The following is a 27,905-nucleotide window of genomic DNA, read 5'->3' as shown; positions in this document are numbered from 1 at the left end:
TTTGGGCCATTGAAAATAACAAGGATGTGACGCAATTCTAGTCTCAAGCCGCAGCTCAAAATTACGCATGCGCAGTAGCAGCGAAAGGGGTAACAGGAAATGAGAACGTGTCTCCTGGTGGAGCGGAACCAGGAGAAAGCAAGTGCTGGATGCCAGCAGAACCAGGACAGAGCAAGTCTGAGATCTGGAGTAGAGACGTGCCGAACTGAACCGGGCTGCAGTCCCCCCATCAAACAGAGCGGAGACAGGGAGCTGCTGCATGCCAAGCGGTGATCCGTCCCATCGGCCACCAGCCGAATCTAGTCACCGGCAACCGCCCTCAGGATGAGGCTAAAAGTGGGGTTCCTCCTGCGGAGTGCGCTCGTGGTCGGGACGTTCCTCGGTCTACTGTTGTTATGGTCGTCCCTCTCACCAAAGAACGATGACGAGAGTCCATTTAGCAAAAGGGTAAGAGAGCACGAACGAAGTGGAGCTGATGTTTTTGTGTGACTGTGAGGTCCGCTCCGTGGGCATGTTTGGTTCTTGAATTTAAAGCCTCTCAACGGCGTCGCAGGTTCGAGCCCCGGGCCGGTGAGAGCTCGCGTACCTGTAAGGTTGGTTAAGGAAGCGCATCCGTATCTGACGTCACATAGGTGCCGGTTCAGGTCCGAGCAGCTCATAAGACATAAAGCTGAGGGAAAAAGGAGCTCATAAGACTGTTTTTGCTTCTGTTGGTTATATTCAGGTTCAGGAATGTCCATGAGCTCTAAAATCCATCCTGGATGGACAGATTTGCTCTGATCTTGATCTGTGAGGTTTATGGACCATGAGTGGCTTAGGGCCTCCACCTTTGTTATATTGCAGGTGTCTGTCCCGTAAAACCACAACTTTGTTTCTTTTTCTATTAAGTTTTATTCTTCCTTTCAATATTGTTTGGTGTTTTTAACATGTTCTTGTGGCATTTTTCTGATGATGGAGAAAAAAGAAATTAAGCTTAAAGTTGGGCTTCTGAGTATTTCTTTGGTCACATTGTAGTGAATCAGGAGCAGCCAAAAAGCAGTTTGAAAAAGTTTTTTTTTTTGTGTGTGAGGTAGACAATAAGATGGGGCGGCCACCAGCTCTCTGCTCCGCTCCATTCTGATGCATCCACTGTCAGACAAATACATCCATGTAAGTCTTTGTTTTCCTCGTCTGACCTGGCATCTGGTTTGGAACTGGACTGCTCCAAAATTGCTCACCAATTTTGTTGCACTGCCAATGTTAGGTTGGGACTGTGAGAAACTGTAAGCTAGCGGGCGAGTGTGTAAAAATATGGGTGATGGAAAGTGGTGGTGGACTTGCTCCGTACCAGTGGCACCGCCCATAACTCGTGTACCATGAGACGGTCAGGTGTACCGTGGCAGAGTATTCGTTTTCACTGATCTAACAAACATCTCCAGAATATCGGTCCATGTTCATCCAGACAGGACCAGGTTTCGCACTGAGTAGTTAGGATTATGAAAGATCATAAAATACTTTTCGATGTGTTTATTTGATTTCTATTCAAGGCACTTTGATAAAAATGACAGTACCACACTTAAGCTGCGACTTTAGCTGTTCATTCTCTTTTTGGAAAAGTCCGACCCCTTAAACTTTCTCTACCAATCACGCTTGAAGGCTTTATCAGTGCGCCATTGGTCTAACCAATCAGACTTGGTTAGCTTCCTCACTTCCTTGTGCTGACATGGCTCATAGTTTCTCAGTTCTGACAAAAAAGACAGCTAAAGGTCGTGTTTAGAGGTGTAGGATCTCGCGGGATCTGGTGTCAGATCGTGTAAAAAGTGCAAAAAAATAATGAAACTTAAAGACGTGAATCTGTCCGGCTTCAGCGCAACCATTTTTCACTACATCTCCCATGATTCACTGGGCTAATGTGACAGCGTCTATGTGCTGCTATTGCCTGTCATGGCGCACAACAAACGCAAATATTGAACTGTCTGTTCTAGAAGTTCTTCTTGGTGAAATCAGAAAAACAGTTTAGCTCTCCTTCTAGGTCTGTGTTGGAGCACAAAGGAATCATAAACACCCAGAGATTCCAGTGTTTGGTCCAAGTTAAAGACACACTCTATTTCAGACTTCAAGCACTTTAAAAACATTCAAATTAAGTTGAACTATAGGTAGGAACAAAAGAAAAGAAACAGCAGTAGGGTGAATGGACCTACAGACACATTTAACTAAAATAAAACAATTTATTCACCCGAAAATAAATCCAACATTTTTGTTAAAGTTACATTTTGGATTTAGAGAAATACTAATAACAATAAAAATGATAATAATAAAATTAATAAAACGTTAGCATGTTCACTTTTCTGTTGGTCTTTTTCAAGGAAACTTCAATCATGCTGTGATTACCGTGTTTTCCGGACTATAAGTCGCCCTTTTTTTCATAGTTTGGCAAGGCGTGCGACTTATACTCCGCAGCGACTTATATTAGAAATAAATTGAAATAAATACATTGTTAACCCTCCTGTTATGTTCATTTGTGAGGAACAGAGATGATGTTCCTGGGTCAATTTGATGTATGAGGTATGTTAAGTGTTAAGAGGATGTTAAGTGACTCAGAGAATCAGAAAACCTTTTTTTTACAGTAACATCTTGAAGGCTAAAAACATAATATTCCATTTTCCAATGATTTCATAGATTCAGAAATGCAATAAAAATGACAACTGTTTCTACAAATACAGGATGAAAACAGAGTATTAGTTGGCCAATGATGCTTCATGAAAGGAATAAATAAATAAGTATGAGAAAGAATTACTGTGAAATTATGAGATAAACAGTCTGCTATGATTGTGTCATATGAGGTTGTGCAAGTTATTAGTTCTTGGTCTCAGATTTTGTCAAATAAATTTCCGTCGAAATGCGACTTATAGTCCAGTGCGACTTATCTGTGTTTTTTTCTACTTTATAATGCATTTTTGGGCTGGTGCGACTTATACTCCGGAGCGACTTATAGTCCGGAAAATACGGTATATATTTGTTCAAAAATGACAGTTGCTTTTTGCATGCGAGACCATGGAGGGACTATACATCAATACAGACTGTAGAGTTTCTCTTTAAAAAAAAATATTTTTGGTTGCTGGTGCACCGTATGACTTTTGTGAAGGAAAAAGCGTTCATTGACTCTAAAAAGGTAAAAAAAAAAACCTGTTCAAATGCTCTTCAGAAACTATGTTCTAGAAAAAGGAACAGCTTTGTGAAAACGGCATAATCATAATGTAAAGACCACTGGGAACGCTTTGACAACTGATCAAAAGATGATTGAAATGGGACTTTAAGGGCTCAAGTGCTTTACAGTTACAGTCTTATTCCCACACGCAGACACATTCAAATACTGATGGCGCACCACGGCGTAGGCCATCCTATAACCACCAGGAGCTCTACCTCTGCACCACGGCCGTTCTATCAAGGCGCAGGTTTATCTATATTTAAGTGTTGATTCCCCAAAGCTTTATATCTCAGCTAATTTCATGTTTTCTGGCATAAAACATTTACATTTGAATAAATATGAACATATGTTATAAAGCTTTTCTACGAAGCAACACTTTGCATGATGAGGAAAGTTCTTCATCTTGATTCAGTTATAAACACAGTCAGAGTAACTTCTTTTCCCATCAGCATTGACAGATGCCCCCCATGATGAGTTTGGCTCAGCAGTCTTGATCAGAGCATACCAGGTGGAGGAGACTAGGGCTGCCCAATCCTGGTCTTCATGACATCCCACCCGGTTTATTTTCCCACTATCAAGTCCTCCTAGATTTGATCCAGATGGATATCTTTAGATGGGATCTATAGCTCTTCTACTTTAGTTTATAAAGTCCCAAAAAGAGCAAGTAAGAATTTTGACTGAAATGATCATGCAAGGTGTTTTTTGGGGGAGTTTTAGATCATACAAAAGGACTGGAACAGATATAAATTTGAAAGTACAAATTTAAAGATTTTATTATTCCAAGAGTTGTTGCTGTGGATTGAAAAGATTTCAAGGTCATGGGGTTGCCATGGCCTGTCCTGGCTGCTGCTTGGTGAAGGCAGGGAACAACCTGGACAGGTCGCCAGTCTGTCGCAGGGCATGCACACTCACACATGCCATGAAGCCTGTTTTTGGGTTGTGGGAGGAAGTCGGGGTGCCCGGAGGAAACCCACGCATGCACGGGGAGAACATGCAACCTCCACACAGAACGGTTCTCAAATGGAGTCAGTGGTTTGAACGGAAAACATTTACATACGTATTTGCAACATAACATGTAAGTAGCTGTATTCTGTTACAGTAAGATTTTACATGAGAAAAAAATTAAAATCAAGGAAATGAATTCTGATGCTTTTGGGTTTTCATTTTTGTCTTTAAAACAAAATTTACACATGGAAGTGCGGAGAGGTGCTGAAGCAGCTTGAGTTTTTATCATATAACACTAAATAAGGACACAAAACTGCAGTTTGTCCATGTAAAAATATAACTGAGCCAAACATAGGTTTAACAGAATAAAAACAGAACGACTAAAATGTTATGATGATCAGAAATGGGGCTGCACTCCTCTTGGATAATTAGTGAAAAGTGGAAAAACATGAAATTAAACAGTTTTCAAATGCAGTTATGTAGTAAAATAAAAGCAGTAGAGGTTAATAGCTTTGGTATCTTATTGAAAGCTTTAAAAAAGTAGATGGAGCCTTTCAAAATAAGAGACACACTGTCAAGTTGGTTTTGCCTTGTATTTGTCTTAGTGTTCAAAGCAAAAACAAACAAAAAAGTCATTCCTTGATTCCTTTATTTAGTGGTATCTTAAAAAAACAACACATCACTACAACATATTCAAAAGAAACAATGTGGTCTTGCTTAATTTCAATTTTACAAGGAAGTCTTCCTTCTTAAAATACAGTACAAAATACATATTTGAATATGTGAGATGCAGTATTGTGAAGCAGAGTACTAATGGCGGTTAAATCCACACCCAGCCCTTCTGTGTGCCGTCTGGTTTTTCTTGTGACATCGTTCAGACACACCTCTACAGTAAAGAGTGCAGCGCTGAAGTGCCACGTGTCAACTGGTTGTTTGAGGCGTGGCAGCAAATAAAGGCAGCATTGCGTATTAACCAAGATGAACAAATCATTTCTCTTTGTGTCTTTAGAGCAGAAATACAAACCGTGGATCATTTGACATCAGTGAACTGGTCTGATTGTGATTATCACTCAGATGGAAATCAAAGGGTGTGTTAAAATACAGCAATAACACACTACACATTGCCGTTATGATTAAGCGGGTGTAGTAATTTTTCTGTATTGATTGTTAAATATTCCTTGATCAATAATTGTGTGAGGCAAAAGTGGAGACAGGCTTAAAGTCCCACTCCGACTATATTTTTATCTGTTAGAAAAGTGTTTCCAGTGGTCTTTTAATTATTAGTTTGCAGTTTTTGGCCCAAATCAAAAAACCTGTGTCGTTTTTTAAGACAAATTTCTGCAGCGCAGCAGGAGCTCTGTAGAAATTCGCCTCTGGGTTGTCGGCAGGACTGTTGGTGCGGAAGCAAACCTGCATTGATATCCCATCATGCTTTTCTTTACACAATATCCCGTTAGCTTACAGCTCCTCGCCACCCCAAGCTAATAATAGTGGTGCAACAAAAACGATGAGCATTATTGGAGCTGTCCAGCTGTACAGTTTTGAGCCAGATTCCAGCTCAGACGAGGAAAGTGAAGATGTTGATGGATCTATGTGTCTTCAAGTGGAAGATTCAGAATTGAAGTGAAGCGGGAGACTTTGGCCCGCCCACGGCAGTTGCTGCGTCACAAAACCGAACATTTTTGTCCAATCCTGATTCATCACAATTAAAATAAAGAAATAGTCAGAAACACACTTTTAATGTCCTCCATTACAAGAAAAATTTAGGAAGAACATGTTAAAAACACCAAAAACACGATTTTCGTAGGAGTGGGTCTTTAAAGACTCCCTTTAATGGAAAAAAGGCCACAGTGAACGCTTTTAAAATAGATAGAATGATGATTTGAGTGGGTCTTTAATACCCAAACGGAGCCCCTCTGCTCTGTAATGGACGGGTGAACTTTCGTGGGTGCACCCCGCCTTCTCTCAGCAGTGGCTGGGATCGGCTCTGGCAACCCCAGGACCCTGAATGGGAGGACGGGGTCGAAAAACGGATGTTTTTGAGGGCTACCATTGAAAACAAACTTGCTACACATGCTGCTTGTGTCCTCATAGAACATGTTTTTACATAAACCATACGTAAGCCTATGCACTTAAGTGTATGATGCATCTCTTTAACTTTTGGAAGCCATCCCTGTTCTCTGTTGGGGATTTTACTCAAGAAAATATGCATCGCTAAAATCCTACTTAACCTACTCACACTAATTCGGGAATCTACTTGCTTCACACTTATCTATTTTGAAGTTCCACTACACAATCTAACAATCTTGTTCATAGGAGTTGTTTGCGCTAACTGAAACCACATGAGAAGGACTGAACTGAACCAGCAGCTAAAAACTCTGCACTCAGCAAAGAGTAGTCATGAGGAAACTCTAAATTTAACTTTTGGGTGAGAACCTTTCAGGCAGGAAATGTGTCTGATTTCAGTTTTTTCTTTTGTGCTAGGAGGATAGTTTTTTGCCCAAAGGAGACCCGGCGGGACAGTTTAAGCCTGTGGTGCCATGGCCTCACGTGGAGGGAGTGGAGGTCGACCTCAACTCCATCAGACTCAAGCATGGTGAGGGACGAAAGTCACAAAAAAATCTTCATCACCAAGTGTGTTTGAGTGCAAAATTGTTGACACCACTAGGACAATGTAGAATTGTAGCAACGAGGATTCCTTATGTGTGTAGCGCTGTTTGACTTTACAACTTAACAGATTAACAACAGATGCAAATAACAGTTTATTGATGACAAAACATTCACTACTGCTTTTCTGGTTCTGGTGTTTATTTGCTGTCTATCTATATGATTAGGTATTTACAATTTTCTTTTTTGCACATTTTAATTTTTCTTTCTTTGTCCCTTAATGCTTGATTTGTTAAAGTTATGTAACAATTCAATTTCCCCGCAGCAAGATCAATAAAGTTTTGGGTTGTAACAATTCATTTTAACACTGATTCAATTGATATCAAAATTTGGGGTTGACGAAATGATTCAAAGTTGATATTGGTTCATTTGGAACAATCCATTCCACTGACCTAAAAAGGATCCAGGACATCTTTATCCAAAACTTTAACCAGTGTGACTCAGATAGAAATACCTGGTACTGAACAGTGCAGGTGAAGTTTTCCAGATTCCTTGTAATTCCTGCAAGATAATAAAGTGTAAACTAAATATGTGATCAAATAAACAAGAATTAATGGCAAATCCTTTCACATTTTAGTTTAATAAAGTTAAAAAATAATCCAAAGAGAACATTAGTAGAACTTTCTAACACACTGTATGGTCACATGTCTTTGCAAGAAGTATTTCTAAACATTGGACTGGAATGATGGCTTGATCATATTTGCTGTCATCGCGTGTGTGTTGTCCGCTACAATGCACTTGGTCGTTTTTACGTTATAGTAAAATAAACTTACCATACCAACTTGCCTCTGACAGATTGTTCTGGTTGTAATGTAAGATATAAATGGATTAATCTATTAAGTCAATTAATCGTTGCAACCAAAATAAAATGTATCTTGTCTTGTCTTATCTTATGTAAGAAGAAACATTTTGGTATATTTTGCTTAGCTCTTCCAGCTTAACTCCATAACTCAACCAAGTTCTACCATGTCCTCTGTGTGAGGTGTGATGGGACAGATCTTTGCCGTTAGGAGCCACACAAACTCTAATGTGCAACTGAGGTTGATAGAAATGTGTGGGGGGTGTCGTTCTCAGCAGTGACTACATGGTCACACTCTACAAGCATATCCTTCACTTCTAGCCTGGTAGACAAAGATGTTCATTGTTGAAGAACACAAGTATCTTGTGTTCAAATAGTGCGTCTCTTTGCTTTACAGCATCATGGCTCTGGTGTCGGTGGTTAGTTTTATTGCTATGTATAGTTTTCTCAGAGAAGACATGTTGCTCTTATCATTGTGTAATCACATATTTAATCTGTGAGGTACTTGCCCAGTACTTTCCTCTAAAATCTGTTGTTGGTCTGAATCATTTTTGAAGATGAATTTCCTGTTTGTTTGCTCTCTACAGAAAAGGCTGACCAAGACCCCAACCACCAACTCAACCAGAGACAGGTCATTCAGCAGCAGTTTGCCACATTCAAACCTCAGACTCATCAGTACACCAGTCCCATCCTAAGGAAAGGCACCCTAGGGAACTTTGAGCCCAAGGAACCTGAGCCTCAGGGGATCCTCAATGGTCCAGGAGAGGGAGCCAAGCCCTTGATCCTGGGCTCAGAGTATAAGGACTCAGTCCAGGCCTCCATCAAAGAATTCGGCTTCAATATGGTTGCTAGTGATATGATCTCAATGGACCGAACCATCAGTGATCTTCGCAATGACGAGTGAGTTTGCTGCCTCTTCATTCTCTTAACCCTTGTGCTATCCTAGGTACTTTAACATTGGGAGTTGGGTCATCTAGACCCACTGTACAGTGCGCTGAACCTTTTTTCTCCAATGATTTGTGATCTTCACTGGTGTCCATGGATTACATGAAATCCTCTTCACCTTTATCCACCTTTGTCATGGTAGGGAGAACACGTCAATGTAAGGGTGGGGTCATTGGATAGCACAAGGGTTAAACATCCTTTCTTAGCCTGCTTTACAGTCTGCCTCACTCTTGGGTGATAACGAAAGAAATATTGCTTTAGACAAATTGTAAAGCTTTGGTTTTCGCCCATGCAGTGTCTTTCATACTTTCAGCTCTTTGAGCATATTATTTGCTTTGTTTGTTTTGATAAAACAGTTTTTTCTTGAGCTTTCGGAAATGGATTATTTCAGTCATACTCTTTAAATGATCTCAAGTAAAATTCTATTTGCTACAAACACTATCATTGGAAATGTTGTTATAAATCATTTGCTTTGATGATATGTAGTGTAAGCACAATGACTGTGGAGAAGACGGGTACACCAGTGAATTAATATATTTTAGACATAAATGAGTATTTTTGATGGATGACTCCGTTGGATGAACGCAGGACTGGCATGCGGGAAATCAAGGTTTGTTTCCCAGGGTGTGCAATCAGTTCCATCCAGTGTGGGTCCTTGGTCCTTGGGCCAGACCCTTCGCGCTACTGCCTACCTATGTGGTAACAAAGGGGGCCCAAGTCTGGCTCCCCCTATGCAGGTCGCCAGCCTGGATTACACTGGAGCCCCAAAAAATCTCTGCCAAACCACCTGTGTGACTCAGTAAAACCTGGATCGCTGTAGCGACCCTTAAAGGGGTATGCTGTAAGGTGAACAACAACAACATGGAAAATTTCACTTTTATTTTGCCAAAAACATTTTCTTTTTATCAGTAAAGATTTGATATATAAAATGTATTTTTTAAAAACAATTAATTTGATCTCAGTGAAACATTGAATTCTTTACAGTGCACAGAGAATGTTAGTGGTAAGAATGACGGATGTGTCCTCTCTAGGTGTAAGTATTGGCACTACGATGACAGACTGCTGACATCCAGTGTGGTGATTGTCTTCCACAATGAGGGCTGGTCCACCCTCATGAGAACTGTCCACAGCGTCATCAAGAGGACTCCCAGACAGTACCTGGCTGAGATTGTTATGATTGATGACTTCAGCAACAAAGGTGGGTTGACTCTTCTGTTTGTTGGTTTTGTTAATGAATGGGACTGAAATCCCATTTGAAGTCATAAAAAATGTAAATGAGTAGAGGAGCTTGAAGAGCCGGCCGGATTTAACTTTACTCATCCTGTTAACTCCCAATCCTTAGCTTTTCCTCAGAATCTGAAGGAAATTGAAAAACAGGAATTTGTTTGTGGCAGTGCTTATTAATTCGAATTCTCAGCACGGTCACATTCCCATCATCTTGTGATCGATTGTAAAATCGTTCCCAGGGGTCTTTTAAGTAGGAATATGCAAAGCAGGGAGCTTAAGGCCAGCCTAGTGTATTTTCTACAATACAAGTGGGCCCTTTTTTAAACTGCTTTTTTTGTCTGCTCCTAAACCACAAGGATTTGGATGAAGAAATACTCAGAAATACAATTTTGAGCTTCATTTTCTTTATATGTGTCTTTACCTCATTACCAGAAAATTGCCACAAGAACATGTTAAAAACACCAAAAAGATTTTTTTTTATCAGACTGGGTCTTTAAGCAAAAACAACAGAAAAAAGAGTTATTTTTAACAAAGAAACTAGGAAACTATTAAATATAGAAATTAGTTGTGTTAAAGTCAAAATGATAATATTTTACCATATTAAAAGCCATGGTTACCGCTGCAGATTTTAGAGATATACACATTTAGTTAAATTAAAATATTGTAAAGTGAACTCAACTTTATTTATCCCCAAAAGAGGTTACATTTTTTTAAAGCCACATTCAACAATTTGTCTAAACTATGTATAGTATATACGTAATGTTGCATCACAATTACAACAAGGCTGCTCATCTCTGATTTGCCGAAACTTGATACACAATTTAGTAAAAGTTTTAGTAAACAAAAATGTATTTCAAGTACAGTTGTATTAATTGGGACTGTACTTTACTTTTGTATGTGTCAAGCCACCTGGCAGTTGCAAAGTAAACTGACCTGGCTTTAGTTACTTCTATTTTAAAATGAGTTTTTAACCAGAAAGTGTGGTATTTGCCCTTGCCAAGAACCTCTTCTAAAATTTTAACTGCTTTTATGTTTATGTGAATGAATTTACTCCTACAACTTATTTATAAATTACCCCTAAGGGAATGTCAAAAGACAACTTTTTAAAGAATCAAGTTCAGTTTTTTTCTTTTTTTTTTGGTCTAAACTTAGCATTTGAATCCAAATTACAATATTTTTTGTTATGTTTTACCTAACTAAATGGGATTTTGATTGCAGTCCATCTGAAGGAGCGTCTGGAGGAGTACATTAAACAATGGAATGGTCTGGTTAAGCTCTTCAGAAATGACAAGAGAGAAGGACTAATACAGGCCAGAAGTATTGGAGCCAAGAAGGCCACTAAAGGACAGGTATTGTTGGAATCAAGACCTTCAGTTCCCAGTGCCCCTTCTTAAACCACATTACTCTCATTGCAATTATATATATATTTTTATCTATCTTTCTGGCCTTCTCCATTTTGGCACAAGCATTAAGAGTAGGGGTGTAACAATGAATCGACCTAATAGATGAATACATTTATATTCCCACAATCCCACTTGATTGATCTTTTTGAAGCAAGTTAACCATTAAATTGAATCAAATCGACTTTGTCATTATAAAATTGTTACTAAATGAAGTAAAGGGATTATAAACGATATTGGAAAATACCATTCGGATTGAGGTACAGTAGGTTTATTTAACTATAACGTAAAAAAATACATAAGTTCTGTTTTTTTCTTTTAAGGAGCTTAATTGATCTTTTGTGTCATTCTCAGTCATATTTATGTTGATCAGAAATTAAACTCATATAATCACAGGTTGACGTTTTGTTTATTGCAGGTTCTGATTTACCTGGATGCTCATTGTGAGGTTGGAATTAACTGGTATGCTCCCTTGATTGCACCAATTTCCAAAGACAGGTAAAGTTCACGCATGTAGCCCAACTTGGCCTTTAAAGTTTTGTGTTTGAGAAGGCATACAAATCAAATGTAAACTTCTGTAGTTTGTTTATGATTTTAGCCAAAAGACCACTTACTACTTTCTTGTGGAGTACTACTCATTAAAATAGAAATCCATTGACATGCATCCATTTCCACTGCTCAGTGCTGCTCAACCAGTTATTGGTTTTTATTTGCACTTGTTCTGACCCAGTTCTGCAAAGTTAATATTGGTATGTGATGTGTGCCTTAAAATGTTTCTTCAAATAAGAATCAACTGGCTAAGTTGGTTAGGGAGAAGTACCTTTGTTTCCTCTATGGTGGAGCTGGTTATCAAAAATAATTGGGTATTTTATGGTATAGGCACCAAAATTGGCATTGATGTACAGTGGGGCGAAAAAGTATTTGGTCAGCCACCAATTGTGCAAGTTCTCCCGCCTAAAAAGATAAGAGAGGCTTGTAATTTTCATCATAGGTATACCTCAACTATGAGGGACAAAAGAGGGGAAAAAATCCAGAAAAATCACATTGATTTTTAAAGAATTTACTTGTAAATCATGGTGGAAAATAAGTATTTGTCACCTACAAACAAGCAAGATTTCTGGCTCTCACAGACCTGTAACTTCTTCTGTTAGAGGATCCTCTGTCCTCCACTCATTACCTGTATTAATAGCACCTGTTTGAACTGGTTGTCTATATAAAAGACACCTGTCCACAACCTCATACAGTCACACTCCAAACTCCACTACGACCAAGACCAAAGAGCTGTCTAAGGACACCAGAAACCAAATTGTTGACCTGCACCAGGCTGGGAAGACTGAATGTGCAATAGTTAAGCAGCTTAGTGTGAAGAAATCAACTGTGGGAACAAATATTAGGAAATGGAAGACATACAAGACCACTGATCATCTCCCTCCATCTGGGGCTCCTCACAAGATTTCACCCCGTGGAGTCAAAATGATCACAAGAACGGTGAGCAAAAATCCCAGAACCACACGGGTGGACCTAGTGAATGACCTGCAGAGAGCTGGGACCAAAGTTACAAAGGCTGCCGTCAGTAACACACTACACCGCCAATTGCTGCAGTGACAGATGTGTCCCACTGCTAAAGCCAGTACATGTGCAGACCAGTCTAAAGTTTGCTTGAGAGATTTGGATGATCTAGAAGAGGATTGGGAGAATGTCCTACGGTCAGAGGAAATCAAAATAGCACTTTTTGGTAACAACTCTACTTGTTGTGTTTGGTGGTGAAAGAATGCAGAGTTGCATCCAAAGATCACCAAACCCACTGAAAAGCATGGGGGTGGAAACATCATGCTTTGGGGCTGTTTTTTAGCAAAGGGACCTGGATGACTGAAAGAATGAATGGGGCCATGTATCCTCAGAGTTTGAGAGAAAACCTCCTTTCATCAGGGCATTGAAGATGAAACATGACTGGGTCTTTCAGCATGACAACGATCCCAAACACACTGCCCGGGTAATGAAGGAGTGGCTTCATGAGAAGCATTTCAATGTCCTGGAGTGACCTCGCCAGTGTCCAGATCTAAACCCCATAGAAAGTCTTTGGAGGGAGTTGAAAGTCTTTGTTGCCCAGCGACAGCCCCAAAACATCACTGCTCTAGAGGAGAAGAAGACTTACAGAAAACGTTTGACTGCTGTCAATGCCAACAAAGCAATATAACAAATGATTGTGTTGAACTTTTGTTATTGAGCAAATTTTTGATTTACCAAGAAATTATTTAAAAATCAGAGTGATTTTCTGGATTTTGTTCTAATTTTGTCTCGGTTGAGGTATACCTATGATGAAAATTACAGGCCTCTCTCATCTTTTTAAGTGGAAAAACTTGCACAATTGGTGGATGACTAAATACCTTTTTTCAAACTGTACCCCTGTTTCAGAAAAGTATGTTTACCGTGCAAAAAAATCAAAGATTTAAAAACATGTAAGAAAAAATGTATGACACTGTTCTGTAGGTACCCCTCAAGTTGAGGGACTGAATTTTTTGCATTTTCAGCCTATATAGTTGAGGCTGGGGTAAATAGAAATTGAACATTTCTGTATGGCCGCCATCTTTCAAAATTGCTGGCATTGTATTTTTTATCGTGGCAAACAGAAAAGCAGAAAGAGCAGATCTAAGAAAGGATTCCAAGGTACATCCATGGGATGGTGGTTTTACCACAAAAGAAATGTTTTGTATGAAATGGTAACCTCTGCCTCTATGTCTTTACACAAAACATTAGATGAAAATTACATTTTTTCTGTAATAAAGACAGAAGGGTTTTGTGGATGTTGTAGACACTACTGATACTTGTGTGGACAATGTCAGGAGGACTGCAAAAGTTAGGTTTTTTAGAGGCGGGAAATAAAACAGTCAAGCATAGTGCAACAAAATACAACAAGCTTAAACAACATCTCTGTTCGGCAGATCTCTTATGGAACTCTGACTATTTTTAAGCTCTCTAAATGTTTTAGTCAAATGCCATTTGTGATTCAGGCACAAAGCTACAAAGAGGTGAAAAAAAAGTTCAGAAAAATTTAGGACATGACAAGTCTTACATTTTTCAGTGATTTTGACCAAAACTTCTACACTTTCTTAAAGCCTGTCATCTTGACATTGGCTATTTTTTAAGCTAAAAGCCTATTTTTCAAAGGTCCATCTTTGATGAGGCATTTTCAGGCAGAAAAAAAGCTTAAAATGTAGGGATTTACCAGAGTTGTTGTACTGGACCTAAATGGAATACACAGCTGAACAGAGGACTTGTTTCTAACTGGATCTTAGGTATACCCTCAGCAAAAAGTAAGATACTAGATGTTTATTTTATTATGCATACTTGAGTATAAGTTCAGCCAATATACCATGTACGTGTAGTGTAGGAATAACTGAACACTTCTTCAGACTAAAGCGGAACATTTTAAGTTAATATAATATAGATTATATTTAAAAAGTAAACTCTAAGTATTTTACATTACTTTTAGGATAAACTAAGTATACTTGTAGTTGTGTAATTTGTTGGTATCTTTCAGATAAAAAAATAGTATTAGTGAAAAAGAACAGTTCCTATACAGGTGGTCCGTAAATGCAAGACAAACGCTATGGCCTTCATCACTGACATGGCAACATTCTCATTACTTTCAATGGTGAAAGGGTTCCCTATTGAGAGCAATCTGTAAAATTTTGGAAAAAGTATAACATTGCTTTACATTGTTTTTACCACACTCTAATACAAAGTTGTTTGTTTGCGTCTGTCTCTGAATGTAGGACAGTGTGTACAGTGCCACTCATAGATTATATAGACGGTAATGTGTACAGTATGGAGCCTCAGCAGGGTGGAGATGAGGATGGCCTTGCTAGAGGAGCATGGGACTGGAGCCTCCTCTGGAAGAGAGTTCCTCTCAGCCAGAAAGAAAAATCTAAGAGACAACACACCACCCAGCCCTACCGGTACACGCTGCACAGCTAGCATGGCCAAACTCACCCATGATCTTTTTGTGTCTCCACCTTTCCCCCATCCCCCTCATGTCACTGTCTTGTTGTGTGGGCTTGCCGTGTCCATCCCCATGTCTTTGTGTCGTTTCCCGTATGGTCTGTGCACCACCCCCACGTCTCTTTTTCCCATGCATGCCCCCACATCCACCCTGTCAGAACGGTGTGTACGGTGCCTTTGATTGACTCCATCCATGGCGAGAGGTTTACCATCGAGCCCCAAGGTGGAGGAGACGAGGACGGTTTTGCTAGAGGGGCCTGGGATTGGAGCATGCTCTGGAAGCGAGTTCCTCTGGGAGACAGAGAGAAAAAACTCAGAAAAACTCAAACTGAGCCCTATAGGTACAGAGAACCAGTGCTTTGATTCTGATATGGATCATCATAATGAAGATACTTACACATCTGGTAACATATTGTTGACATGTTTGACATTACCATTAGCCTAAAGTTGTAATTAATAACCAAAGAAGTCATAATAAACACATTTAATAAGACTCGAAAATTGGCGATTCCAATAATGTTTAATATTAGCTTTTCTTGTGCCACAGATGGCATATATTTATATAAACATGACACAAAAAGTAAGGAACTTTTAGTTGGACAAAATCATTTTTTTCTTGCTACCATGCCTATTGGCCAAACGCTTTACACTGTTGCTAGCCAGTTTATTATCTCTTTTAAATGCCACATTTGTAACTAGGTCTTTGCATTTGTAGGATAAGCAGCAGAGCTGAGTGAACATGTTGCACTTATGAAAAAACTTGCAAAATCTTCTCTGTTGATCCCAAATAGTTTATTTCTATATTGATTATATTGTTTGGTAATTTGGATGAAAAATGTTTTAAGAAATAAGGCATCAAACTAGTCTTCAACCAACAGAACTCGAAGTAGCATATGAAAGAACCTCAACAGTCAAATAGTGGGGTTAACAGTCTTAACCCCATGCCAGTTATCAATCTGGCCACAGCATAAACAGTTCACTGGACAGTGAGCAGGCCCTGGTCCAAATGGTCCAAATCAAGTCTTCCTCCCACAGTCCAAAACATGCTTCATAGATGATCGGTGACTTGAAATGAGCACTTGTGGGTGTGTGATCGTCTGCCTGTGTGTGGTCCTGTGATGGACTGGTGAATTGTCCGGGGGGGTTTATATATCATGGCTACCCATGACTCTATACAGGACTAAGAAGTAGAAGATAAAAAGATTGAATTATTGTATCAGTGGTAGAAACCTTTTTGTGTAACAGCAGGATGAGACATGATTGCTTTGACATAATCATTTTTGTTAAGTAAAGCAAATAGTTTTAAGACGGAACTTGGATGAGCTTCTGCAACCCTCCATGGTCTTGTACAGGACTAAGTGGGAATAGAAGATGGATGGATGGATGGATGGATGGATGGATGGATTCTCACTTAGCATATTTAAGGATGGGCCCCGCTTCAGGCATTGACAGTCAGTTGCACCTGATTGGCAGCAGGAGCCACAGTCAAAAGCAACATCAATATGATGACTTTGAGAGAAAATTTGGGAATATAGTATTACTACAAACATACTCAGCTGCTAACCCCCCAAATGCCTATTTTTTTACAGTTGTGGCACAATTTAATAAGAGAAATAAACCACCTTTTTCAAGCACTATGTCATTTTGTTGCCTAGATGTAATGCTAGTAAGATATAATTCCCTAAAACAGACATTTCCTAAACTTCTTTACTGTTTCATAAATGTACGGTATATTGTATCTAGTAAATATGATTTAGTCATCAGTATTTTCAAAAACACGTTGGTTTCGACTCAATTCTTATAATAGCTGTTGCCACTTTCAAAAGGTCTTTAAAAACTTGCCCCTTGGAAGCTAAATATAAAGACACACGGTGGTCAAATTAGGTTTATGGAAATACTTTCAATCTAACAGCTGTGTGAGATTCTATATGGTAACTAACAAAAATAATCCCTAGCTAATCATGAGCAGTGTGCTCTCATTCTGTCCCCCAGCACTGGGTTTCTCTGGGGATAGATCTGAAAAGCATGTCATTCACCCTTTTTGCAGTTTATGTTAGGGGCTTGTCAGGAACGCTCTAATACATGGTTGTCAGTTAGTCTGGGGTTTTAGGACATCTTCCCATCAAGGTTTTGGTTCTGGGTTGGGTTTCGTCTTTGTAACCTTCATCTTCCACCTCCCCCCCCTACTTGAATCAGCTCTTTATTGATCATTTCCTGCTGTCTGCCTTCTTATTTTGCTGCAGCGATGATTCTTCACAGCATGTTGCTCGTTTTGTGTCGTGGTGCTCTATTTCCCATCTGCTGGTGTTGAAAGGAATCTTGCTAACAAGACTCACTGGTTTGGTAGATTAACTCTTCTATAACATTTAGGAAAATAAAATCAAAGCAGGGCACTTACAATACAAAATTTGAGCTTTATCCCAATTGGGTTGTGCATTTCACATTTTATATTGTACTTTATGAACGTGTAGATTCTGTTTTAATCTTCTGTGAGTCTTTTTAGTTAAGGATCCTTTTTAAAGCTAACCATCAGTACATTTTAAACAATGTAATGCTTAATATGTTTGGCTTTGCTGATAATGTTTTATTGCTGGACAGTATTTTCCAGGGCTAAAAAGTATTTCTAAGTTGTTGCCCAGAGCTGCCGCCTTTATGCTCACAAATGTTTGTGTGCATGCAGATCTCCAGCCATGGCTGGGGGACTATTTGCCATAGAGAGAGACTACTTCTTTGAACTGGGTCTCTATGACCCTGGACTGCAGATATGGGGAGGAGAGAACTTTGAAATCTCATACAAGGTAGATTTGAGTTCGTTTGGGCCTTTTGGGTTAACTGTGACAGCTCAGCATCTTTTCTCCTCATTTCTTTTTGGGTTTCTTTGTTGCCTTCTGTGTGTGCAGATCTGGCAGTGTGGTGGTCAGCTGCTTTTTGTTCCATGTTCCCGTGTTGGTCATATCTACAGACTCCAAGGCTGGCAGGGAAATCCCCCACCTGCACATGTTGGATCATCCCCTACTTTGAAGGTAAAAGCCCCATGAAACTCCAACATTAATTCCCAAAGCTTTTATTCTAGTTTTTTTTTTTAAACAATTGATTTTGATTCATTTGATTTATTTTTCTACTTTTTACCCTGACCTGTGCAATCTTTGTGGTAAATTAGTTTCATTTTTTTTTTTAAAAGCGGTCTGTTCAGAGAAGACTGATCCTATTTACTTTATTTTTTATATTTAGCAGAGCTACACTTTTTGCTTAAAAAAATAAAAGATAAAAAGATAGTTTTTGCAACACACATCTGCATTACAGTTCTATTAAAAATATTTGTAGATGTTTATACAGTTTTATGACTTTTAGGTATACAGAAAATGGAAAATGTTTCTCTTCCATTTGTGAAGGAAGCACTAGTTTATTGCTGTGTTGGTAAATGTGTAACAATACAGATGTTTGTATTCAAAGGCGGATTTACACTGATAGGTCTGTGGAGCATCGCCATTCATTGACACAAAAATAGAACATTTGTTAATCAATCAGAATGTTTACAACGCCTCCATCATGTCTGCGTCTGACATCCGTTCCTCTGCAATGCAAGCTTTATGCAGGAGTTCTATTTCAGTCCCTCAATGCGTCGATTTCAGGACAGGGTTTCTATTTCCATTATTAAAGTTTTATTTTATGTTTAAGGTGACACGCCTGTTAACACCTCGGATAACACTATCATCAATTTTCGCCATTGATGATGAAAGACTCATTTTGGAAGTACAAAACTATGAGATAGGATTTCAACCCGTGGCCACAGAGGGTTCTAACACTCGATAAAAGGGCCGGCCGGACCAGGAGCAGATGAGTGGAGTGTTTTAGTAATCCACCTTATAAGAGAAAGAAATAACAGAATCTGGACGAAACCATTTTGACTGAAAATTCATAAACACAGTATGTCAAAACAGAACATTTCTGAGTTTTTTTTTTTTAAAGCTGCGGGTTTGTTCTCATTTTAGAGGCATTTTCACCATAACTTGATGGAGGCTTGTGTAAAATGCAAACTTAGACAAATGCTGCGTTCATGTGGTGTTTGAATGATCAGAAGAATGAAAACAACAAATCTTCCAACTCCACATGGATGCTAGACCGGGGGTCCCCAAACCTTTTCTCGTGTGGACCACACAACTTTTTTCCTCTCTGATATGTCTCATTTTAAACTTCTTTTGTCTTTCTTTTATCTTGAGGCCCTTTAGTACCCTGAAGGAGTTTTAAAGTGCTACATGAATAAAGTTTAATTCATTCATGATTCTTTTAATAAAAGAAACAACACTATTTATGAATAGAATAAAAAAAACAAATAAGTATCTCTGTGATCTTCAAAGAAAAATTTCAGGAAAGGTAATACTAATAAACTTTAATAATATAACCAGTAATTAGTCTGTCTTCTCCTGTCAAAGTCCTTTTGAGACTTTGGAGAGCTGCAGCTCCTCACACATCTCACAGTTTGTGCTAAACTTCACCAATAAAAACTGTTTCCTGCATCCAGTGCTACTGAAAAAAAGTCAAATTCTTGTGACTTTTGTCTCTATAACAAAGACTTACCTTTTCACCACTACAGAGTTCCCTGGCTTATTGAAGGAGTTTCGTTGTAAAAATAACCCGTGCTAGATGAAATCCGCAGAGTAGACTTGCAGATGTTTTATGGCAGTAAAACTCCTCACTTCACTTTCTGCACTTTTCTCCGACAGACGAGCATTTTCGCGCTTTTCTCTTGTTTAAACTCTCAAAGTTCAAACCTTCATTGAAATTAAATCCAGAATTCTAGAATGAAAACAAAGTCTGAATACACCCTTTGGCAATCTGTTCGTCTCTGTGTGCAGAACTATGTCCGTGTAGTGGAAGTGTGGTGGGATGAGTACAAAGACTTCTTCTATGCAAGCCGTCCAGAGACTCTCACTCTTGCTTACGGAGATATCAGTGAGCTGAAGCGCTTCAGGTAAAAGTCACGTCTTTGGTCCCTATTTACAGTTTTTTTGCTGTGAACCTATTGCTTTGTTCAGGCCTTGTTTGTGTTATTTTAAAAGTTAGTGACTCGTAAGTCTTTGTGGCTAAAATATGAGAAGATATTTTCACAGGAATTTAAACTAAACGGATTTCCCTAAACACATTTAGGCTAATACATAGATACATACTTAGGCATTAATGTTCAGATGGTTAGTCAGTATGAAATATAGTGTTACAGTTGGTGGATTTGTCAGCTTTGTGCTCCTGTAGTGTTTTGTCAATTTGTGATGGATTCTTCATCAAGTAATTGGAGGAGCTTTTGAGCCGCTAAAACTGCTAACACACACTAGGGTGGGCCTATTCTCTAATGATTGGATAGATTCTTAGATTAAGGCATTGTAAAATAAACAGTTGTTGTTTAACCAGTGCCTTCAAGACTTTAAACCAGGAAATTAGGGATAAAAGCAACCCACAAATACATCAAGTACATCTATTTTAGTTCTAAAATAGATGTACTCTTGGTTGTGATCAGCTGTTCCTGATCACAACCAGGGGGCAAAATGACCCTGTGGGTTCTCAGTGGCAGGACTAAAAGCAAACAACTTCCCAAGAGTTTAGCCCTTTTAGCAGAAAGGAACGATAAGCACCTGTTCCTTCAAACATTGGGGTAGATCTAGAGGGGAAAACTGTCCTTACATCTATCCATCCATCTTCTTCCATTCATTTGGGACTTGGTCATGGAGCCAGCAGTCTAAGCAAAGACACCCAGACTTCCCTCTCCCTGGACACTTCCTCCAGCTCCTCCAGGAAAATCCTGAGGCGTTCCCAGGTCAGCAAAGAGACATGGTCAGCATGGACTCAGCATGTCTTGGATCTTCTCTGGGGTGTCTGCCCAGTGGGAAATACTGGTGGGAAATATATCTGAGGTGAACGTTGGCTGAACCTTCCTCTCCAGTACCCTGGAATAGACTTTCCCTGGAAGGGTGAGGAGTGGGATATCTTGGTAGTTGGAACAAAACTTTCGGTCCCCCTTCTTAAAAAGCGGAACCACCACCTCAATCTGCCAGTCCAGTGGTACAGCCACTGTCTCTCTTGAAATGCCTTGGTGCCTTGCCACCAAGGAGCATTTTATCTACCTCGGCCTCGGTAACTTCCGCTCAGGTGATGGACAGCCTCACCCTAAAAATCCCCAGCCTCTGCTTCTTTAACTGACGGCGTGTCAGCAGGATTCACGAGATCCTCAAAGTCTCCCTTCCATCACAAACAGTGCCAGCAGAAAACTGCGTTCCCTTCCGGAGGTGCTGGTGGTTGCCAAAATTTCTTTGAGGTCGGCTGAAAATCCTTCTTTGTGTCCTCACCAAACTCTTCCCCAGACAGTTTTTGCTCAGCCCGCTTAAACTGTCAGTTCCGGTCAGCTGCCTCAGGAGTCCTACTAGCCCAGGCTCGGTATGACTCCTTCTTCCGCTTGACGGCATGTTCTGATATCCTTTTTACCATCACGACAGGCACCAGAGACCTTGCAGCCACATCTCCAAACAGCCGCAGAGACGATGGAGGTGGAGAGCATTGTTCACTCTGACCCAATGTTCCCAACCTCCCTCTGACATGTTTAAAGTTCTCCCAGATATGGGACTTGAAAATCTCCCCTCAGCCAGACGTTTCCAGCAAAACTGTCATTCATCCAAACTGTAATGAAAAGCATCTCTGAAATTGACTTGGATTCACCTGCAGAGCGGCATTTTTCCAGTGATTTGTCCTGATATTTGACCAATGCTGGCATCAAGGTAGACATCAAGGTGATTTATTGGCTATATGGTCATTATTCTGGTCATCCTGTTGTTGACTGTGATCCTCTAGAGTTTTGGTTTCTGTTCCCAGTTCTTTTCTAAGAAATTCAGTGGTTCAAAGAGTATAAAACAAGAAGGCTCCGGTTCATATCCCAGCTGTGACCGTTCTGTGTGGAGTTTGCATGTTCTCCCCGTGCATGCGTCAGTTTTCTTTGAGCACTCCGGCTTCCTCCCACAGTCCAAAAACATACTTTGTAGGTTGACTGATGTTCTCTAAATTGTCCCTACGTTTGACTGTGGGTGTGTATGGGTTTGTGACTGTGTGGCTCGGTGACAGGCTGGCGACTTTCCCAGGATGCACTTGGCTTTCGGCCAACAGTAGCCAGGTTATGCTGTGGCAGCCCAGTGAAGCCATACAAGTGGTACAATGAATTAAGAAAATGGATGGATGGATTTTGTGTGAGATCCGAAAATATCGTTATCTTTTCGTTTATTGTTAGCAGAAAAAGCCTTTTTCCAGTTTTTTCTTTCATGAATATTGTTTTGTAAATAAAAATAACAACTTGACAGTATTTGGACCTTTTTTTCAGGGAGGAACATCGATGCAAAAGTTTCAAGTGGTTCATGGAGGAAATAGCGTATGACATTCCAGTGCATTACCCTCTTCCTCCCAAAAATGTCGAGTGGGGGGAGGTAAGGACTCACTCAAAACATGTGCAAACACTTGTGCACACAGATAATGAAGTCACCCGCACCACATACGCACAAGCACAACCATGCGTGCACCATACTAATCTGGCTTTTGCGCTGCCGGTTTGAAGAATGGAGACATTAACCGTTCTGGTTGCAGATCCGTGGCTTCGAGACAAGTTACTGCATTGACAGCATGGGACACACCAATGGGGGGAATGTGGAAATTGGCCCATGCCACAGGATGGGAGGGAACCAGGTAATCAGCCATTTGTCTCCTTCTCCTCTTGTAATCTATTTAGATTGTTGCACAAGTAAAATCTTTTAGTGGCTTTTATCTTAATTTGAAATTTAAATTTGCTTTAATTTGATTCAACTGTATCCTCTGTCACAAAATAGTTCATCAAAACTTTAATCACATATTAAAGATTCTAAAAATAAGCTGTTTTGTGGGTATTAAAATATGGATTACAAAAACCAGTATCCAGTTCTGTCTTTTGATTTTTGGAAACCACTGAGCAGAGCTGCAGCTCAGAGCTACTGCACTGTCCCAACCTTCATATGAAACCCCAACCTAAACTACAGTGTTTGGCTTCACATCCACTCTTTGCTCTTTACTGCCCAGTTCCTTTGAGCTGAGCAGCCTGCACATCAGAACTTTACAGAGCAGAGATCAGGCCTGTGTGACTGAGTTTACCTTCAGGGAGCAGACTGGGTTTGGAAGTTCACCAACAGTTCACTAAAACTCTGTGTCCAGTTGTTCCGCATCAATGAAGCCAACCAGCTGATGCAGTATGACCAGTGCCTGACCAGAGGAGACAACGCAGCAGTTATCATCACTCACTGTGACCGCAACCAGTATACTGAGTGGAAGTACTTTAAGGTAAGGCCACATCAGCCAACACAAGGACTTCACTGTGCAAATGAGCAACTCATTCCATTTCTGATTGTCTTTTTTTTTTTTTGGTTTAAATGAGGAAACACTTCAAACAAACATGTATTCCATCAATGCATTCTCCACATGGGATGGGGGAGGCTTTTCAGAAATATGTTGGGACATCCTCTTTATTAGAACATTACAATCTTGAAGTAGAGTTTTTTGACCTGGACATGCTCTTTCCCAAATGTTTATCTCCATCATTTAAGGCAGGGGTGGGCAAACTACGGCCCGGGGGCCACATGCGGCCCGTTTAATGATTTCATCTGGCCCGCCAAACTGGAAGAAATCATATTGATAATCCTTAGAAAGGTTTTATTTTCCTTGTAATTCTGGAGTCCACTCTGCAAATAATGTGACCTTTGCTTAGGTGTAAGCATTTATGTGGTGTTGGAAAATGTGTCATTTTTCTGATGTTTCTGATCATTCCAACTGCACATGAACGCAGCATTTCTTTAATTTTGCATTTTCCCTGAGGGACATCAATCCAGCAATTGGCTCTAAAATGAGAACAAAATCCAAAATGTTCAGTTTCAAAATATATACATAAATGTTTAATCAGTTCAAGCATGATTTCATCCAGATTCCATGTTATTTCTTTCTCTGATGAGGTGGACTACCAAAACACTCCACACATCAGCTCCTGGTCCGGCCCTTCTGTCAAATTTTAGAACCCCCTGTCAAAAGTCAAAAAGGTTGCCCACCCCTGATGGGAGACATGAATGGGATTAGGGGTTCTGTGGGGATGGGGCCTTTATTTACATTTTTATATTGCGGTTCTTGTTTTATGTTTTTGTTCTGGTGTTCAGCACTTTGTGTTATGTTTTATATGAAAAGTGTTATATAAAAAAAGATGGATTTGATTTGATTTAATACTTTCAGCCACGGTTTCAGTTTTACAGTCTGTTGAATGAAATACTCTCATTGTTTTGTGTGTATTTTGTTGTTCTGTCATGCTTATAATGTAAGTATGTAGAGTTTATTGTCAAAAACCATCAAACAGCAGACATGATGGAGAATTGAAACTTTGTGTTTGTCTCTTTTCAGGATCTCCATCGATTTACTCACATGCCAACAGGTAAATGTAACTACTTTTGTATCCATCAAGTTCAAATATTCGTGGAAACTATTTAAATTATGAGCTGTTCTCATATGTGTGTTAACCCTTTAACACCACTCTGCTGTTTACGTTCTTCCTACACTGTTCTGCAACACTTGACGTGAATGTGTTGCATAACGATGCAGAGCCGCTTTACTCTGCGTCAGAGTCAGCGGAGTCACGTCAAAACTGTCAATGGCGAAGAGCATTTATTATTTAGGTGTCGCCGGTGACATTGCCGGTGTTAAAGGGTTACATTTAGAAAACGTTGTTAAAACTTCAGAGAGCTTTTTCTTATTGAATCTATATTTGACTTTCTAAGATGTGATAAGGAGCTCCCTGCACTTTTTGTTTTGGTTTTGAACTTATCACAAACACGAGTGATTTCATTTATGTTGAAGTTTTACTTTATTCTCTATGAAAACTTTCAGGTGACTGTTTATTTAAAAAACTAAGATCCTGCTGAGCCTGTTACTCTCTGCACTCCTGGAGCTATTTATTTACTCTAAATAAACAAAGTTAATTGTTGGTGTTTATCTATCTATCTATATACCCAGGCTGTGTCCCACCAAGGTGGGGTAGCCTTTGGTGTTTATATTAGTTTAAATTTTTGTGCCAAAATTTTTACTTTTACTGCAAATGACCATCGGCTCCAAATATCGATTATCAGCCTTCTTAACTACTAACGATCAGTATTGGTCCCTGCCTTGAAAAAATACAACATATTGGATGATCTCGAGTAGAATTACAGATGTTTTAAAGCTGTAAAACCCATCATTACCCACTTTATTCACTTTCCTCATACAGACATGAACATTTTCAGACTTTTCTCTCATGTTTAAACTCTCAAAGTTAAAACCTTGGCAAAAAGAAAAGTGTTGTTTTATAGAATAAAAACATAGATTTAGCAAACTGAACGCATTCTGCACAGGACACGCTACATAGAGGAGACATAAGGGTCAATGAAGTGTACGTTATTACTTTTTAACGCACGCCGTGGAAGCCTGAACCGTCCGACGCGAAGTGCGTTAAAAAGTCATAACGCACACTTCAAAGGCCATTAACCCACTTGGTTAATGGCCATGGTCACTTACAAATGCAATACATATTAACCAGTTTTTAGTCCTTAATTCTTGTTTTTTTTTTCCGATTTGGATCGCTTTTCTCACAAAAAGCAGATGCGCCGCATCACGTAAGTCTGCATCGAGTAGCACCACCACTGCAGTCACGATTCGGCGATATATATAGGCTTACCGTCCCGATGGGTTGAATAAAGCATCAGTTCAGAGAGAAAGTTCATCTCTTACCGCTTGTTTTTGTCCAAATGATGAAGCAAAGTGTTGTTTCAAAGCGGCCGGCGCAGTGATACAAAACATTTAAGCTAGGTGACCGGAACTTCTTTTTTCACTGTGCGGTTATCACTTTTTAATGCACACCCAGCAGCCAATCAGAATTGAGTATTCAACCAGACCATGGCATTATGATTGATAAAGGTCTACAGCCAATCAGGAAGCAGAACACAGCCCCTTGTTTAAATAAAAAACAACATACCACTGCACTAAAAAAAATCTGTAAAACAGCGAGACTGCTAAAGGTGAACCAGAATACAGCCAAGGAACGCTTTACACTAACACTTGTGCAAGAGAAAATCCAAAATAAACAGAGGTGGGTCCTGAAAAGCCCTAGATGCTGATGATTTCCTGAAACAGGAATGCACAAATGTTTGTAACGTGCTGAAAGTGTTTTCATTTCCTTCCCGTTTCCCAACACCGCCAAGTGAAAAGTAATGCTCACATGTGTTGTGATTTCAGGGAAATGTATGGACCGCTCTGACCTGCTCCACAAGGTCTTCATATCAGACTGTGACACCAGCAAAACCACTCAGAAATGGGAGATGAACAATATAGTTGCTGTATGAAGACTGGAAACTGTGACATTTCCACACGGGAACTGTAGAAGGACGTGCCAAGAAGGGCATCCGCCTCGAAAAGTGGCTTTAGCAGGTGCTTTTAGCCCCAAAAATGTTTGTCAGTTGTGGGTCAGTGTGGTACCGGGATATAACAAACACAAAGGATCCCAGTGGATACCGGGAATGAAGCAGCTGGAGGTTTGAAGGATCTGCTGGACGAACAGACATGTGTCTCTGGACTTTTATGATGCTTGTGTTTGAATGGTTTCTTAATCTCTTTTTCTTTTGGGATCTTACGTTTTTGTTAATTGGCTGCATCAATTCAGGAACATTAAATATGTCTTAAAGATTTTTTATAATAATGTGATCATCTTACCAAAGAGGCCTCCTGACGAGAGAACATTTTATTGATTGGTTCATTGTCCTTATGAAGGGCAGGAAAATTCCTATTTATTTATTTTTTTTAAAAGTTTGGCTTCCATGACCAGAAATGGAATGAAAAGTACGTGAATGCTTCTCTAAGTCGTTGAATAAATTTGACATTTCAACAAGACACTCCATTATGTTTCAGAAAGACAGCTTTCTGTGCTGACGTTTCAACTAAAAAGAGTCTAATGTTAACAACCTTCAGGTTTTTTATTTTTTTTATACGTATGGTCCTGTTCCTGTAGAACAACAGACATGTGACACCTGCAGACTTCAAACAAGTGAATCTACTCCCTAACATGTTAAACAGGATTAAATAGACATTCATCTGTGAAGAAAAAGTCCTGATGCTCTTAAATTGGGCTCAGATCAAACCAAGCATTTGCTTTCTGACTGATTTCTTCTCAAAATCAGATCATTATCTGAAAGTGTCTTGGTGAAACTAAAGAAAGTCTTGGTTAGGCTCTTGGTCCTTCCTCTTATGTTGGGAAAAATTCAAAGCCCATTTTGTTTGTTGTTGCCGGCTTTGTGTGAAGAGGCTTTGGTGTTCATTTGATCATGTTTACGGTTTGTTGTACAACATAAATAATTTATTTCTGTATAACCTCATGGTGAAATAGATAAAAGGTCATCAATGTAAATATCTAATTTATGGAAAAGATTGAATATGGTTTGCAAGGAAAAGGTGAAGCAGAAAATTAAAGTTTTTTTTGCTACCAAGCTGAAGTGTAATGAAGGTTTTCTTTATTTCTATGGGATTGTGCCTGATAATCATGACATGTGCACTTTCTTTTGTAACCCTTGTGCTATCCTAGGCACTTTAACATTGGGAGTTGGGTCATCTAGACCCACTAGACAGTGCTCTGAACCTTTTCCTTTTTTTTCAATGATTTGTGATCTTCACT

General features: G+C 39.5%; 1 protein-coding gene across 2 annotated transcripts; it reads left to right on the top strand.

The window, feature by feature from the left end:
• The first annotated feature begins 78 nt into the window (after nt 1–78).
• On the top strand, nt 79–27,720 carry galnt7 (polypeptide N-acetylgalactosaminyltransferase 7). Of its 2 annotated transcripts, none has more exons than XM_011478681.3 (15): nt 79–447; nt 6,617–6,728; nt 8,186–8,498; nt 9,575–9,741; nt 10,989–11,119; nt 11,589–11,668; nt 15,331–15,513; nt 17,853–17,970; nt 18,073–18,195; nt 20,029–20,144; nt 22,530–22,632; nt 22,790–22,888; nt 23,387–23,512; nt 24,614–24,644; nt 26,477–27,720. In XM_011478681.3, exons 1-15 carry the CDS (start codon nt 325–327, stop codon nt 26,581–26,583), a joined length of 1,932 nt encoding a protein of 643 aa, XP_011476983.1. In that variant the 5' UTR covers nt 79–324; the 3' UTR covers nt 26,584–27,720. The 2 variants fall into 2 exon arrangements, with proteins under 2 accessions (XP_011476983.1, XP_011476992.1); XM_011478690.3 differs by lacking the exon at nt 15,331–15,513 and adding an exon at nt 14,947–15,129.
• Nucleotides 27,721–27,905: the final 185 nt, after the last annotated feature.

Source organism: Oryzias latipes, chromosome 1 (genome assembly GCF_002234675.1).
Source record: "Oryzias latipes chromosome 1, ASM223467v1".
NCBI lineage: Eukaryota > Metazoa > Chordata > Actinopteri > Beloniformes > Adrianichthyidae > Oryzias > Oryzias latipes.
This window is presented reverse-complemented; position numbering and strand designations above follow the sequence as displayed.

What these genes read in the sequence shown, in the direction of transcription:
- galnt7 (XM_011478681.3), top strand. Translation starts at nt 325, where the DNA reads ATGAGGCTAAAAGTGGGGTTCCTCCTGCGGAGTGCGCTCGTGGTCGGG. An exon ending in AGTGATCTTCGCAATGACGA is followed by an intron (nt 8,499 to 9,574) that starts GTGAGTTTGCTG and finishes TGTCCTCTCTAG; the next exon opens with GTGTAAGTATTGGCACTACG. An exon ending in AGTGAGCTGAAGCGCTTCAG is followed by an intron (nt 20,145 to 22,529) that starts GTAAAAGTCACG and finishes CCTTTTTTTCAG; the next exon opens with GGAGGAACATCGATGCAAAA.